At 36.6% G+C, this 17,862-nt stretch overlaps 1 protein-coding gene across 1 annotated transcript in view; it reads left to right on the top strand.

The window, feature by feature from the left end:
- Positions 1-658: 658 nt before the first annotated feature.
- The window catches only part of LOC105042930 (uncharacterized), a 31,798-nt gene continuing 14,594 nt past the window's right edge, over positions 659-17,862 (top strand). The window contains 10 exon segments of the mRNA XM_073256100.1: positions 659-1,017; positions 2,514-2,627; positions 8,342-8,445; positions 10,948-10,994; positions 11,063-11,398; positions 11,455-11,528; positions 13,465-13,612; positions 14,122-14,230; positions 16,556-16,640; positions 16,643-16,726. Coding sequence (XP_073112201.1) covers positions 913-1,017; positions 2,514-2,627; positions 8,342-8,445; positions 10,948-10,994; positions 11,063-11,398; positions 11,455-11,528; positions 13,465-13,612; positions 14,122-14,230; positions 16,556-16,640; positions 16,643-16,726 — 1,206 coding nt within the window. The 5' untranslated portion in view covers positions 659-912.

Genomic DNA, 17,862 nt, shown 5'->3' on the forward strand with positions numbered 1-17,862 from the left:
GATAACCCATCCCGTGGTATCGTAAAGGTTATTTTGATGCACCATGGAAAGGGGAGGAGGCCGGCACAGGTTTTATCGTTAAGGGATGAAACAGGTCTTGTATTATATACAGGGTCAAGGAAGTTTCAAACTACTTCGGTGGTGAACTTTGAGCGGCTTGAGAAGATTTTCTATTGGTTGTCTGATATCTGAAACACATAAAGATTTGCCTTGAAGGCGATTCACTCATAGTAGTAGAATGGATTAAAAAGAATTTGGACATGCCTTTAAGTCTATCTTTTTCACTTCATCCTCTCTTCTCTGACATTTTGCACTGCGCTGCTATATTGCATTCATTTTTTATTTCCCATATGCTAAGAGAGGGCAACCAACCAGCAGTTGTCTTGCTAGTTTGCATGCTAATTTGGTCTTCAATTCTTTAGCCGAGTTACTCCAACATATCAGATGTCTAATTCAAGCTGATGGTACTTGTATTCAATTTATTACACACTAGTTTGTGCATTTTTATTTCTTCCATAAGCTTTTATGTCCTCCTATTGCACCACTCAAAAAAATAAAAAAAAAAGAAAAAGAAAAAAGCGCACCACCACCACCAAAGTGGCCCAGCATTCTTTTTTTTTAATGCAAAATATACTTTTTCTTTAAGCAGGGAGAGGGCATCGCGCCCCTTCAAGTCATCAAGTTCGGGCTCGAAGCGGCACGCACAGCTCTCAAAGCACTCCGAACTCCTTGGTTCATCCTCCTCCACATCTCTCGAAGCGGCTACTGCGCGATCCAACGGTGGTTTGCGCGAGGAAGGTGATTCCGCGAAAGTTGGAACCCTGTCCATCAAGATCATTCCATTCTGGGGAAGGATTTTGTCTTGAAAAAAGAAAAAAAAAAAAAAAAGGAAAAAGCGAAGGAGAGAGGGGCATGGAGTGCGCTGCGAGGGGCAGGGGAGAGCCGTGCGCCCCTGGCCCGCCCACCCGTCGCTGTGGCCTCTGCGGTGCCGTGGCTTACTGCTCCCCCTCCCACCAGGTTCTCTTTTGTTCTCGTTTTCTTGTTAAGATTTCTTCTACTTTTGTTTTCCCTTTTGAGTACTATTTGATTCGTTGGTTTATGAGGCGGAGACTGCGCTTATGATCCGACAAGATTCCGAACGGTAGCATAAATACGTCAACAACTAATATGTCTTGAATGAGTCTGTTCCGGGTATTCTTCTTCTTGCTAGCTGTTTTGAAAAGAAAAAGGATGAGTGATCCATTTCGAGGGCGATCTTCCTCCAATTTCTCTATTCATAGAACGGTGGGTGAAATGTGATGATAATCACCATTTAACGTCCACTAATAAATACGTCTATCAGGTGTTAACCAGATTACCCCAGTCATCCAACCATAATTCGGGAAAGAATTGGAGACAGCAGAAAAAAAAAAAAAAAAAAAAAAAGAGAGAGAGAGTAAAGAAAAGGAACAAATGACTGTCATGTGTCATGGATATATGACCTATGACGTATGCTGATTAATTCCAGGTTTCTGATGTGTTGGTGGAATAGCTTATATATTTACATTTGGAAATCTGATGACCTGCTAGGGGTTTAAGATAACAAAAGTCAAATCCAAAATATTACTGTATATGTTTTTCTCTAACTGAAAAAAGAACAAGATGGGTGGTCCATCCAAACCATGAGATATGAACTATCCGAGAAGCTGTCATGCGATATATATTTTCCTCATACATATAATAAAAAGATTTGTCAAGATTTTTCTGAGTTTGTCTAAAATATGATTTATATATTGAAAAAATAATGAAGAAATTGAAGTCACGTCTCTTTTCAAGCTCCTAATGGGGCAAGAGCAGACAAGGAAGGGGAAGAATATGGAAAAATGAAGACACAAAAGGCTAGAAGGATGCATAAATCGACCAGCATTGACAATGCTCATGTGAATATGATGCTCTAGAATAAAAGTTTAGAACACTGCAATGTCTTTTTTATAGACTTATGGGTAGATATAATATCATGACAATGTTATTTTAGAGAGTGCCATGCTTTTCATTCTGATCCTGCATCTATCTTATATATCAGAGGTTGTGCATGCAAAGAGTGGAATTCTTTTTTCCTTTATCTTCTTGAATTTGATGATTGCTATCTAGGCACTTTCAATACACATGAACGATGCATAGTTTATTGTTATTAATCCCAACTTAGTGAACAAGGAAAAATATTATCTAGATGGGTGAATAAATTGACCTTGAAACAACAACAATTAATTACTATTGCTATAAAACAAGCTCATATTTTATCTTTGTTACTTGCTTATTGTACCTCTATTGATTGAATAAACCCGAGATTTTTTCTTAACTTACCTCTTATTAGTTGTTTAAGAACTTTGCAAAAACTCTTCAGATACTATTGTATATTTCAGTATTCATAATCAGTGCTAAAAAACTTTGTATTTTTCTTGTGTTCACACTATATATGCTAGTGAATGTAATAGGATTCGTACGGTCATTGTTTTCATGTTTTCCTCTCCCAGGCGTTGCATTGGAATGAACATAAAGAAGAATGTGCAAGGCTTGAAGAACACATGAAACATGCAGATTTGTTGAATGATTTTCCCTTCACATTCTCCATGGAAGCTACACGCTCGGTAACTAGCATGTGTTTGTTTGAATTGACTGCTATTTATTATACTAAAGTAGCAGCTTCTGTGTTGTAGATAATATTGAAACTTAAGGATGCTATATTTTTTCTCCATTTGTTCTGCTTTTCATCAGTGCTCCTTTAATATATTTAAATTTTTACCAATTGATTGCTGAATATTCACTATAAAAAACTTGGTGCATGCAAACGAACCTGATTTTACCATGTTGTTATTTCAAATTTTATGTTTAAATTATATTAATCGTAATATTCAACAAAGGTTGGAGGTATTTTCTTAGGAAATTGCTTTATATCTATTCATTTTACAAAGAAAATAAGTTTGTTAATCTAGACTCTTTTTTGCATGCCACATCGCTTTGGCTGTGCTGAAGCATGCTTCTGTTAACAAATAGCGGTTTAACATAGATGAAGTTGAGAGTCACAGCATTGATTTCATGTCTATAGACTATTAGCATGCAATGGATATGTTATTTTTTCTTACTGCTGATGATATGAGTACATTGTTAATGAATGAACTACTTGTGCCTGTGTGTGCATTTGTGTTATTTTAGGTGATCACCCTCGGTTAATGGGTTGCTTGTTTCTTGATTTCCTTCCTTCACTTCTTCTCATGTCATAGCTATGACCCACAACAAATTTGGCTAATTGCAGTAAAACAACAGTTCTTTGTGATTTCCACTTTAAATGGTTTGAAAAGATTAGAAAACAGTATCTATCCAAAGCGAAGACCTAACTTCAAATTATGCTGCCAGATGTGCTCTTTCTGTAGAGTTGATAAGTTCCCAACCGTTGTAGGTGATACAGACAACTACAGCAGCTGCTCTCATGACAATTGCTAAAATTATTTTAATTAATTCTAACTTATTTATGAACTAATTATATAGTAGAAACTTTTTGATAACACTTGGATTATTGCTTGAATGACAGGATACTAGAGGTTTATCACATATTTTGGATTTATAAGATGTTTTGGGTAACTAGAACCAGAATCATCAAGCTCTCTTATGTTGGCATTGGAAATCCTGATCTATAGGAGTTCATTGGGGATGTTATTTGCATGGAAGATCAAAAGCACTTAGAAAATTTAATGTTTTGGCCCACATGTTATCTAGTTATGCGGTATGAGAGTTTTCCAACTTCTGGTATCTCAAGAATATTATGAATTTGGGAACATGGAGAACATTCAACATTGTGTCCTTTCTCAATTTTCAATGGGGAGGCATCAGAGAGTACTAATTGTCCCAGAGATGTATTTGTGAGTACTAAGTTTTAGATTTAGATATCAGAATCAATGCAGTAGCACTTTTTATTGTGTGTTCTAGTCACTGCAACAATTTTTGTCAACTAGTTTTTATCTTTAGTTATCTTCCTTCAAAGTTGCAGACTAAGAAACATTACATTTTGAAATTCTAATTTGTAACTTCATTGTCATAATCATTTAGCATTTTCCCAACTATTTGGGTCAGCTTTATGGATCCTCATTCGCCAAGTATTCCTATCTAGGGCCACCTTTGATGTTATTCCAAATTTCTCCATATCCTTTCTCGTAGCCTCCATCCATTGTTAGTTTAGATCATCCTCTTCCTTTCTTACTACTTTTAACACAACTAAAGTATGTCTCCTTATAGCAGCCTCCTCAGATCTTCATTAGACATATTCATACCATCTCTATCAATTTTCTTTTACTTTGTTCTTACTTTGTACAACTCCTATAGCTCTATAATATATTTTCCTAAGTTGCCCTTAATTTGTGACTTGACAATAATTAAAAATTTGTTGATTTTTGAATGATATGCTATGATATACATATATGAGGTGGTAATTTGCTAGAGATGATTCATACTTTTAGCTGAAAGTTGGATATTGAAATCAAAATGTTTCAATTTTGGTTTGAACTGATATGTAACTAGGTCTAGTTATTGCTAAGACCAAGGTTGTGGAACCAGTACCAAATCTGTGCTGGTCGGCTGGTTGTGCGAGTCGGTATGAATCCATACCAATTGGACCGACATGAACTAACACAGAAGTGAAAAGGAATCAGGGAGGAGGAAAAGAAAGAAAGAGAGGAGGGGGAGGGAGGGGGCTGGACGAGATGTTGGTGGTGCCATAGACGATCGTGGGGCACTCGGAGGGTTGCTAAGGCCTCCGCTTTCTTCGCCAAATCGTGGCCAAAAAGAGAGATAAAGAGAGAGGGGGAGGAAAAGAAAAGGAGGAAGGAAAGTCGGCAAAGAGGTTGCTGGAGGGCCTTCGGTTGGCCGCCGTGGCGTTGGATGGCAAAAATCGGGCCCATAGCTCCACGGATGTGAAATAGGGCAAGCATCAATGTTTATAGGGTTTTTTTAGAAAATTCCGAACACAGTGAAACCGGCAATAGATTTGCCAGCTTTACTTAAGTGAAGCCAGCAAATTCATTGCCAGCTTCACTATTTATCATCGTTAAAAAAAAAAATACGATGAGCAGGGGCTGGTCATCCTTGTTCCATGGCGCGACTTTGCTCGTGCCTTTTTTGCCGCTGATGGCCACGACGCCACCCGCACCCTCCGGTAGCTTCTCCATCGACTGATCTTCTCCGATACCCTCGCTCCCTCTTCTCTCTATTTCTCTTGATTAAACGCCTATCAGGCAACACAGAGCGCAGAGGCCTCCGTGGCTATCTGGTGGCCTCAGTGGGCAGCGCAGGCCCTTTGGCGGCGTCGTCTCCTCTTTTCCTCTCCTCCTCTCTCTCTCTTCTTCTTTTCCTCTCCCTAGTTCGGTGTTCTGATTCGGAGCGTCCTAATTTGTGGCCAGTTCGGGACGGTTCGATGAACCATGGCTAACAATTTACGTAGTGATTTTTTTTTTATAAATGTGAATTGCTATAGCTTCTTCATTTCTTCATATCTTCAAATATCATTAAGCTTCTTATAAAGTTTATTTTGGATTTTGCAAGTCTAGAGATAAATTGAAAACATTTTGATATAGGGTTAAAAGAAACTTAAAAAAATAAATTTAATGACATGTTTGGATATTCTAGGGCCTAAGTATACAAGACATTGAGATTTTAATCAAATAACTAATAATTTGCTATACTTTTAGCTGCTGTTGAATCTACCTTTTTCTTCTCTATGTTTGGAATTGTAACTTTTGATTGTTTCAGTATGTATCCAGCATAACTTGATGCACCTAAGGTTCCAAGCAGTACAACATGTCGCAGGATGATGTCTATTCTTTTCTTCTTTATGTTGGCCTTTTCAATTATTTTGATATTCATAAATATCAGTTCAGAAAGTATTGATACTGGATAGTTTACTTCTAAAAGCCAGCAAAGTTGCAGAAAATAAAAATCATTTGGTGGGTGACAGAAACCAAAAATGTGTTTTTAGACCTGGCTGTTTGAATTTCAATTTTTTGAAACATTACAAACATAATGTTGCTAATTTCATTTTTAAGAAAATAAGCTTATATAGCTTCAAACCAAGGTCCACAATCTTGGTTATCAGATACCATATTGGGACCTACTAGTTTGGTAGGTTGGTATGATACGGTGTGGACCTCATACTGAGATAGCTCTGGACTTCCTTTTCTTACCTTTTATAATGGTATGCTCCCTAGTTTCGGATGTTACCTGATGGTATGGAGTGGTTCCACTCTGATTGGACCAGCACGGACTGGTTTGACTCGTATACCCAAGTGAACCTGATCCCAGACTAGTGCAGTGTGGTATGATTGGTATGGGTCACATGGTAGACCTTGCTTCAAACTACAATCTAACAAATGCGATTTCAGCAATAAACTATTTTTCAAATATTATGATTTTTTTAAATATCCCATATGTCTTTATCTCTATCATCATAAGACAGTTCAATGTCTTGATATTTTCTTAATTTTCGGTTTCATAAAATGCTGAATTTTATAATATCACTGCAGCTCATGTTCAAGAACCAGGACTTTGGAATTATGACTTCCATTTCACAAAAAATCCAATATGTTGGGAGCAGGTTTCACAGCCCGAATACCATGTGGACACATGGTATGGGGGTTCTGAGTCCTGGTTTATGTGATATTAAAGGAATCTGGATTGAGAATTGGTGTTTTTGAAGATATTGCCAGCACAGCACATGTTGTCCTGTTTTCGTGTTCGAAGTTTGTTTTCTTAATTACTTTAATACCGGTATTAGGAACCCAATGTCATGCCATATGCAAATAAAGTGAACATACTTTCAGCTTTTGGTTGTTTTTGCACTTCTTAATGATGCTTATGCTGCTGACATGGCAAGAGAGAAGATTAGATTGGTGATTTTGTTAGGTCCAGATCCTGGTCAGAGCCATTGTATGAGAAAATCTGATCTACAGGCTTGTCTCATTATCTCCTTGTATGTATAATTGATTAACCATATGCAGGTCCAGACCCTGGTCAGAGTCCATAATGTGAGAAAATCTGATCTACAGTCTTGTCTCATTATCTCCTTGTATGTACAATTGATTAACTATATGCAGCAGTGCTGCCTTATATGAGAAAGGTACTTGTGACTTCTCAAATATTGCTACCATCCTCTATTTTGAGCTTTCCACTAGTTTTAGATCAGTTTCGATTAAGGTTTGCTGTCTTGGTATCGGACCCCATACCAATATCATTCTATTACAATGTTGGCACACCTAGTACAATATGGTCGATATGCACCCGTAGTGGCTAGTACAGCAAACCTAACTTTCAATATTCAAGTTAGTTATATAAGCTGTGAGCTAAATCCACATCAATTTGGAGCCCTTTGGCAACTCTCTAGCTCAAAGGATTTGCTCCTTTTTTACTGGTTAATCTTGCAAAAGCTAGAGCATTTTTATTTCTCGATCTATGGATAATCCACTTTTCTCTGCACATTTTTTTGTTCCTAATGACCTCTTGCATATTGTTCTAGCTGCATTACTTTATAGCAACTTTTTTTCATTCAAGTGGACCTCCTAATCTGAATTTTTGGTTGTTTGCAATATCTATTTGTTTCAGCTCACAGTTGCGTTCATTGATTATTATCTTTTCAACAAGCTTATTCAACGAAGAAAGCAGATTCCTGGACTTTGTCTCCATCAAGTTTTTTGGATTTCTTTCAATTACATCCATTAAACAAAGTTTTGCTGTTGTGATCACTTGATTCTTTCTTCGTTTCAACAATCTTGAGGAAGCTTTGTGTTAGCCGCTTGGTTTCACGTTGTATGTCTTTTCCAGATCCTGATTTTTGGTTAAATGTCAATATTCTCTGGTTGGCTGTCTCCAATATTATCTTCTTTTCTTCCAGTTTAGGCACATTTTAATGCATGAAAGGTTTCGCGAGCAGAATTATTACCTAAAAGTCCACTTTCACCTAAGTTGTGAAGGATAGAGTGAGATCCTTGATGTCAAATTTTTTTGCATTCTTATTGTTATCAGTGCATATCTCTCTCATGGAATCTTATGTCTTGTTATCTAGTTTCTGATTGTTTGATTGCTCTAGCGAATCCCAAAATTACCTTCTCTATGCATGAGAAGTATTTTTCTGTACTGACTCATGCACGATATGATAGTTCTATGATATGCAGTCACATTTGTTCATTTTATGGTCAAGACATTGACTTTTAAGAATTAATGTTTGAACAGTTGTTCTAAAATACATTTTCTAAAGTGTGCGATTAGTCGATTACCTTTTAATTACATTCTTTCTATTTTCTGCTATGGGTGTGGAAAGCAGGTCACGAGATGCTCTTTTTTAATGTCCAAGGGTCTTCACCAAATTGGGCTATGGAAATCAGAATGCAGCTGTAAACCAACAGTGGTTTCTACCAATTATTCATGGTTTTTCTCCATCATATTGCTTCATTGGTGCATTGTGGGAAACTGCCTACTATGACTTGTTACTTAAAAAAAAAACAACCTTCTATTTCGTTACATGACTTGTTCTTTGGGGTTTGTCAAAGATTTCACCTTTTCTTTATTACTGTTTGGAGTCTAAAATATTAAAATGTTACTCGTTCAATTATGTCATAGTTAACCTTATGTTAATTAACTGTTCTAATTTAGGTTTGAAGGGATGATGTAGCCTTTGTGGTTCTTAATGGACTGTTTCTTCTTTCTCGAGTCTTGTCTTTAGACACAATATTTTTGTGGATCCACTCATTTTCAGAGCTCCAAGCTATACATGATTGCTAAAATGTCATTTGATGTTGGCTCATCTACCTTAAACAGAAAGAACTTCACGTGAATTGGTGATCAAGGAACAAATGGATTATGCGACAAATGAATGGATAGACAATAATTTTGAAGAGATTAAATCTTTTTATTTCTATAATCAAAACCAACTCAGTTACATCAAAGGTGGATTGCAGAGACTTAAAATAATTATGCAGTTCTATCATAGTTTTAAACATCTATGAAATTTCTTTTCTAGGTGATTTTTGATAGTAACAGAATGACAGAAAAAGTGGAAATAAACATATGTCTAATGTCTTGTCATGGCCAATTATGGGAAAATAAAGCAATACTAAATATGACAGTTTAAATGCCTTTAACCCAAGGTTTTACGTCCTGCTGGATAGGGGGCATCCCGGCCATCCCATCCCGTTCCTGTAAGAAAACAGGATTGGGACTCCAAAACTCATCTACACAGAGAGAGAAGAAGAAAAAGAAAGAAGGAAAGATGAAGAAAAGATAAAAATAAAAAGAAAGAAGAAGAAAAATGAAAAAAAAAGGAGAAAGGAGTGGAGAAGAAAAAGAAGAAAAAGGAAAGGAAATAAAGGAAGGTAGAGGAAAATAAAGAAAAGAAGGAAGAAAGAAGGAAAAGAGAAAAAGAAAGGAAGAAAGGAAAGAAGAAGGAGAAGAGAGGATATCTACTGGGATGCATGACCAGACTGTGTCGGGACGAGATGGGATAGCGGGGCGTCCCGTTCCATGGAGAAATGAAACACCTTCATCCCATGGGTTTAAAACCTTGCTTTGATCGGTTGCCTTCCTAATATGTTTCTGAGATATATTAGAGAAACTTAGACACATATCATAGTGGCAAGTATTGATTTTAATGCAAACATCTTGCAGTCACCTAATTGTTTTTGCCCTAGACTTTTGGAAATTAGCTTACTCTTTATCTTGCTAACACACTTATACTTCAGACAAACTGAAACTGGTGCGTTTTGCTCCATCCAATGATCCTATCATGTTCAGATGAAACACAACTCTTCTAATGACAGTTGTTTTTTATAGAAAAATAATTCAAGCAATATTTTATGTATTTCCTACAATTTTCAGTATTTCTTTTCTTTTTCCCTTTTCTACTTTTTTCTCTCTTTTTTTGTTGTTGTTTTTATCAGTTGTTTAAAGCCATTATCAAGATCAGGTCACAGTATGCAGACTTATGTGTTCAATGACTTAGTATAGTACTTTAGGGTACCTATATTTAATCCGGGTATCGGACAGGATCTGCACTTAGGCTACGGGATGAAGGATGATTCTAATAAAATTGATCAGGACATTGCTCCCAGCTGACGGTCACAATTAAACACTATCAATTACTCCTTTTTATGTCTTCACTCACAGAATATTTATGATGATTCTGTGCACAGTAACTTATCCAGCCTTATAATTATTGACAGATCTAGATCAAATCCTGAATCAGTGTGTTCATGGTATGTTAAAATAAGAGATTTGATACAAAAATGTTTTCAATAAATCAGCACTCTAAAGTTGGGGTCTTGGGTATAGGAAGAACTATTTTTCAAGCCTTATCATCATGCTGTAACCATGTTTTCATGATTGTAGGTGAAATACTCAGGTCTGTTTTATTGCAAGTTAATGGGGGTTGCTGGGGGTTTATCCATGTAACATCCGAGACACCAGTTTATTTCCCCGGGTTAGGTTTGCCTGGTCAGTGCAACAAAAAAATGCTTAATTCGGCAAACTTATTTACCCCTTGGTGAAATAGGTTTGAAATAAGATCAACCTATGGAGATCTCTTCTCCTTCTACTTTTTCCCTTTTTCCCCACAATTTATCCCACTAACCCCTCAAACTTCAACCAATAAGGGATACTACTAACCAAAAATAAGTGAATAAGGGTTCCCCAAGAGTTAAAGATAACTAACCCCAGGTTTGCTGCCCTGAGTCCAAACACGGCCTCAATAGATAGGATTGTCTTAATTGAGCTTTATGAGAATCCTCTGAATTTTGTAAGATATTGAAATCTGAATATTTGCTTTCTATCAACAATGCTTGATATTCATGCAATATAAGTTTAATTTATGCCTTTCTTTACAAACAATTGTCAGTTTGTTTTTTGTATCCCTGTTAACTACTATTTCGTTAGCAGGATGGTTGATGATTGGAAACTTCCAAGTTCCCTATGCCCATGTACTGGTAAGTTTCTGCTTCTTGTCATCCTTGTTTTGACCTTTTGTTTGGATACTACTATTTCACTGCAACAGAACCGAAAAGTACATTATCAACTTGTTTGAGGAGTTGGAAAGATTATTATGAATGGCGATGCCTTCCATTCCATTCACCAGTTGCTTTATTATTGCATTGGGTATGTCAGAATTTTAATTTTACTCTATACCTTGGAGCTTATTTCTGGACATTCCATAACTTGTCCATATTTCTAGTTCGTGTTAGTAAAGTATGCCATGGACACAAAGTTCACTTTTATTTTTTCTCAAACAGTGTTGGGGCACTAAGCCATCTGCATGTGCTACCCAATTGCTATTTCATTGCAGAAGCATTCTGCAGCCTAAAACTCATCGTGGCATTATTTGATGAACACTGTATACTGAATTGTTAAAAGGCTGTAGTTTCTTACCAAATGTAACTGTAATGACAGTCTATTTGCAGGATAGTGTTAACTGGTGCCTGCGGTTGTCAGCCAAAAACAGACAATGGTTTATGCATCATTTGGCAAGCCATAGTAAAATACAACCCCTTTCTAGATAGATGTCTTGCTTCTAGTATAGACATTTCATATTTAATTTTCTTCTCACCCATTCTACTCCAGTTTATGTGCTGAACAAAATGATTAGCTCATAACTATTCTGATCATAATATAATGATCTAAGATGATAGAAATAAGGAGAACAAGAATCAAGGTACACCATCTCGATACCAAGCCCTGTATCGGTGCTTCCATGTCACTGCATCGGTACACCCAATGTAGGGGCTGGTTCAGCAATACCAAGTGTGATACGCTCCACATACCGTGTATTGTTACCAAATTGGTATGGTATGTTAGCCCCGTCTGCCTAGTATCGGTACGGTATGCCTCATATTGGGTATAGTAAGCCCATACCATCTAGTTCAGTACACCATGTACATTTTATTCTGTATACTTTGTACGTCCGATTCGGTATGGTATGACATACTTAATGAGAGTTTTTCAAAGAATAATCCTATGTTGTCAATGTTGCCTCTCCATAAGGTGTCCCACATGTTGTCATTACGGCATGAGGCAAATATACCACATCAGTTCTCTTAATATTGTAGATTTCCATACCCACATACAGACACTCAAGATGGTGGATGTTTTGTCCCATTACTGTCAGTGTGCCCTTTCCCAACTTGTCCTATTCGGACAGTTGGGATGGTGGATGCCTTGCCGTCCCACCGATATTTAAAACCCTACAAGGCAGTAGTCTATATTTCTGTTGATTAAGATTAGTAGGAGTGGGGGAGTGAAGGGGCTTTGGTAATCAGTTTTCCAATTTTTTAGGGATACAGAAATGGCTAAATTTGTGATTTACTATAAAATGAGGAAAAATGGAATCTTGGGCTCTCATATTCCTCTATTTTATTGATCACCAACTTAATTTGGCAGAAGTTTCTTACTGAAGAATATTTAACCTAAAGATTAGCTGTTTGGGCATCCAAACAGGCCCATAATGTGCTAGTTATGTATCTTTTAGGCCATGTCTCAAATCTTTCCTTGCCAGAGCATATGACAGTTGGCTTAGTACAATATAATACGTTTATATGATAGGCTAATCCCTTGCTCATATAAACATAATCAACACTTGGTATAATTCTTTACCTATGTATTCTTAGTCAAGCTAAAGGTATTATCTTTGTAAATGAAAAACTTAGATTGTCAATATTTTAAAAGACCCTTATATTGAATCAATATTTTGAAAGTGCCTATCAAAGTTGTTATTGCGGTTAAGGCTCATGGCTCGGCACATGAGGTATTGTCCGCTCTGGCCATGGGCCTCACAGTTGTCCTTTGATTCTGATTCAAAAGGTATCTCACATGGGATGGGTGGTCTCTTCCTATATAAGCCGAGTCTTTTTGACTCAAACCAATGTGGGACTAATGATGTTTCCTTCCTACACCACAACATAATTCTTAGTCAAGGGGGGTATGTGTAAGGACAGGAGGTGCTTTCTCATTTTTACCAAGCCCCCCCCATTAAGGAGTCTGTGTACGGACAGAAGGGGCCCCATAGTAGCAAGGGGTGGTCCCCTACCTGGCACACCACTATTACGGCCAAAGCTCATGGCTTGGCACATGAGGTATTATCTGCTTTGGCCATGGACTTCATAGTTTTGTCCCTCTGCATTCCGATCTAAAAAGCGTCTCATGTGGGATGGATGGTCCCTTCCTATATAAGCCAGAGTCCTCTTGACTTACAATCAATGTGGACTAATGATGCCTCTCTTCTACACCACAATAGTTGTCTATTGTAATCAACTCCTTTTTGATTGGTGTTTTGTATCTTCATATGGTATTTTATACCCAACATTGTTTTACAAGGACTTATATAATATATTGCACATCTCTAAGAATAAGAACTGTTGAAAACAATGTTTTACATGACTTTGATATTCTTTTCAATAAGCGTAGAAAATCTCTGTGATTGTATTAGTCTATGGCGCTATCTTAACTTTGTCTTGTCCTCTTGCAGCCCTTACCATATACCACTGTTATCAACTCTTAGCTGTTCAAAGTTTAATTTCGGACGTTGGCAACAGATTGTGCATACATTATTTAGGTAACAACTGTTGAAACTTCCTGATTATGGATATGTAAGAGTTATTTTTAGAAATTGGATGATTATTGAACTATCAGTGATAGCTTTTTTCTTACAGTATTCTTCCAAAACTCTTGTTGATGGAGCTCAATACATCTGGATTTAGTTGCAAAGCTAGTTTTTTATGTCTGCTATATCTCATCCCTTGGACATTTCAAAATAATTATTAATTAGTGCTCAGATAATAAATTATCTGCTTCTTGTAATTTAAGCAAACTCTTCTTCTGTTAAGCAACTGAGCATATTTTAGGTAACCAATGAAACATTTTTGGGTTATGAAGAGTTAACTATGGAGTAGGATTGATATGAAGCATTTTATCTCAATTGTTTCTAACCTTCATTAGGGAGCCCATAGTTCCACATTTTTACTATTCAAAATATAATTGCAAATTAATCTTTGAATGTAAATGTGTTATATTTTATTTATGTTCTAAATAAATTATTCATATTTTGTAAATCAATGTCTAAAGGTCCTGATAAAGAGCTTTGGCAACTTGCGGTGTTTGGAGAGTTGCGCGCACTTTTTCCTGGTGTTCAGCTGCAAATAGAACTTGTTGGACCAGCAGTTCCACAATTTATGTTGGTTTTCAACTCTCGCTTAATGCTAGATCTTTAAGAGAGTATTCTTTCTTACTCATGATATCTAATTTTATTAATTTAAAACTTGCTGAGTCAGCATTTTAACAATTTAACACATCATCATAGATCTTAAGAGGGTTCCCCCCTCTTTATATGTGCCTTCCTGTGATCTATTTCAATTGCTTGTCATTTCCACAATCTACTGATTTACCATGGATTTCTGAGAAGCATCCCTGCTTATTATATATCGGTTGCTTGTGCCTATATATTAAAAAAATTGTCGATAACTTTCTGAAACACTAGTTAAATGAATTGTTCAAGTGTAACGAATGAATGAAGTTTGGACTTGGGTTACCTGTGTTTTGACTTCTATTGGATGGTGAAGGGGTGATGCTAAAGAGGATTGATCTAGATATAAAGGGGTCAAATGCAAAGTATTACAACAAAATATGCTTAATATCTAATTATGCTTAACCAGCAGTTAAGATTTGGCCTTTATTTGCCCAGTCCACTTTGTTGCTTGATTTTTATTGGAATAACATGTTAACTGGATAATCAGTTAACATTCAGTTGCATGCTACAAAAGCTATCTACTGATTAATTTTCAGATAAACTATCCTGTGTTATAATATGATATTAGTATAAAATAATTGCATTCATGTAAACACTAGAAAGCTCAAATAAGGCTATCATAATGGAAGTACAGCTGTTGACTATTTGTCCATTATTTTTGACATGATGAGGGACCTCTGGAACATGTAGCAGTCAATATCTTAAACAATGTAGGTAACAATATTCTGAAATGCAATTAAAAGTGTGGAGAATTGCATTTGTATATCATGCACATAATCAATGAGAATATGAGTCTATATGTTTTCCATTTTTTTATTTTATTTTGTTCTACACACCCCTTAACATAGTCAGAGATGACCAACAATTAAGTGAGGATTTTAACTTAATTCTTGCCAGTAAGGATGCTTGACCTGAGTGGTCGTTGGAATTAAGAAAGCACATTGACGTCATGGTTGACATCTAGCATGGCTAGGACCATCAATGAAATGTTTGGTAGTTCCATGGATATACACTGAATGAAAACATGGATTCTAGTTCTACTTATAAAACTGAGGTGTCAAAATGCTTGTTGGCCCGTATATATTAAAAATCCATGCTGATGAGCATGACTTAAATAGGATTGTGTATGTCTAGATCATTAATTAAATGAAGTCAAAGTTTCATTGCTTATGAGAAACATGTCCACATTGTAAGCGCTTAATTTGTTGGCAGGAGACCTCCAAAATTCAATGGATATTTTCTTCATAAGCATATCAAATATTACAGACCTCCAAAACATTGAGATTCTGGTTTTTGTGCAATTTAAATGTAAACAGGGGGAGAAATAACTTGAGAAAGTGAGTGAGAGAGTTTGGAGCAAGGTGCACATCTCGTACTGGGCCCATACCGATTCCACCTTGTTACTATGTGGATACATCCAATACAAGGGCCGGTTCGGTGTACCAAGTGTCAGTATGCCCCCCATATTGCATATTGGTATCAAACTAGTAGGTATTGTATGCCTCGTACTGTCCCATTCGATATGATATGGCATACCTTGGTTTGGAAGAATCTAAAATGGTTAATTGGTCAATGTGCATGAGTGTAGGCAAAATATCATTGTAAGGTAATCCTAGATTGTAAGTGTATGATAAGATTTAACTCTTTTGGACATTGGCAAAGGAAGGTCTGACATGTTAGAGGTGCTTATTACTCTAAACTGTAGAAGAAGTTTAGAACTGGTTAACATTTGTCATGGATTATATTGCAATTAAACTATTTACTGTATATGCTTTTTTCTTTCGTTCCTTTGGAAGGAACCATTCAGGGGGTTAGCAAGTGAAGGAAAATTATTCAATATGGCTTAATTATGTGCAGCAAAGACAGAAGGTGTTAGTTTGGGAGGGGTAGGATTTGCCTGGAGGACTAAAATGAGGAGGGTAACTAAGAAGGCGTCGAATCCATTTTGAAGGATCAGGAAAGAATGGTCGGACGATGAAAGTATGACCTTTGTAATTGTGAATGGCTGGAAGAAATTTATAACCTTTAGCAAATAAATTGTTTAGAGCTTATGGCTATAGTTCATCTCCACAATTATCTTTATTCTTTTTTTTCTCCACACCTGTTAGTGTGTGGGTATATGCTGATTTTTTTTTTAAATTGGCTATCAAATGAACCAAACATTCATCTATATTTCATTATCTTCTGCAGGGCAATCATTATTTTCCTAGTTGCTTTCAACTGATCCTGTTCTTGTTCTATTTCGGCTAATAGGGATGGCATGACGTTTAAGCTTTGCAAATATGTTAATTGTTCTGAGGAGAGCTGCCCATGTAGATCTTCATGCATAGATTCTGGTACGGGGGATCAAATGGACAAACATCTAAAGTGACGCTAAAGCTTCACAAAGGTTTCTATCATGACAGATATATTGATATAATAAAGGTTATTTCCATCTTACTACTTATTTTTACTAATATACTACTAGATGAATTCATTAAATGCAAAGTGAAAACTAACCTTTGTAAGTTGTGCACGACATTTTCTGGAGAGCTGCCTTGTTAGTTTACATGTTGCAGATCCATATATGGTAATAGCAGATACTCTTCTAGGATCTGGCATTTCTTTTAAGTAGTAGTCAACTCCATATAATATTGTTCTTGTAATTTATTTTAGAAGTATTTAACCAGATTGCTTGCTAAATTAATTTTCCATGCAAATATTGAGTAAAGCTATAACATTAAATTTTACTTTCAATAGACAAACGAATTATAAATATTGAAATGACAACCAAAGAAACAAATCTAATGATTACATAGAGATAAAAATATCACTCTAACTTCCTTTTACTTTAAATTAGTATCATAATCATGATCATAATTATCTAGCATTTTGCCAACTATGAGGAATTAGCTTTATGGATTCTTATTCACCAAGTATTCTTTCTAGGTCACCTTTGATGTTATTCTAAGTTTCTTCATATCCTTAAAACCTCCATCCATGTTAGCTAGGGTCTTCCTCTTTTTTTTTTTTTAACAACTTATGACACAAACTAAAGTACCTATCCTGAAAGAACCTTCTCAAAATTTCTTTTTATATGTCCATACCATTTCAGTCGATTTTCTATCACTTTGTTCTTAACTTGTGAACTCCTACAGCTCTTGTGATATGTTCATTTCTTAGTCTATCCATTCTAGTTTTATGATACACCCATCCAAGGATCACCTACTCAGTATCGGATCTCGTGCCGGCCGATCGGCAGTACGAGTCGATACACCCTGTATCGAACCGTACTGGGTTTGAACCAACACAAAAATGAGAGATGAACTGGAGAGAAAGAGAGAGGGAGGGAGGGAGAGAGAGGAAAGGAAAGGAGGTCGACAGAGATCCGGTGGTGGCCGCTAAAGGGCCATGAAGGCCATCGAGTTCTCTCAGTTCGCGGTCCTCCACAGAGAAATAATGAGAGAGAAAGATAGAGAGAGGGAAAGGGCAGAAAAGGAGGAGTGGAAGGTGGCGGGGAAGCCATCGGATGGCCGTCGTGGCTGTTAGACGGCCCAAAATAGCCCACGGTGGCGCAAGGC

This window comes from Elaeis guineensis, chromosome 4 (assembly GCF_000442705.2).
Source record: "Elaeis guineensis isolate ETL-2024a chromosome 4, EG11, whole genome shotgun sequence".
NCBI lineage: Eukaryota > Viridiplantae > Streptophyta > Magnoliopsida > Arecales > Arecaceae > Elaeis > Elaeis guineensis.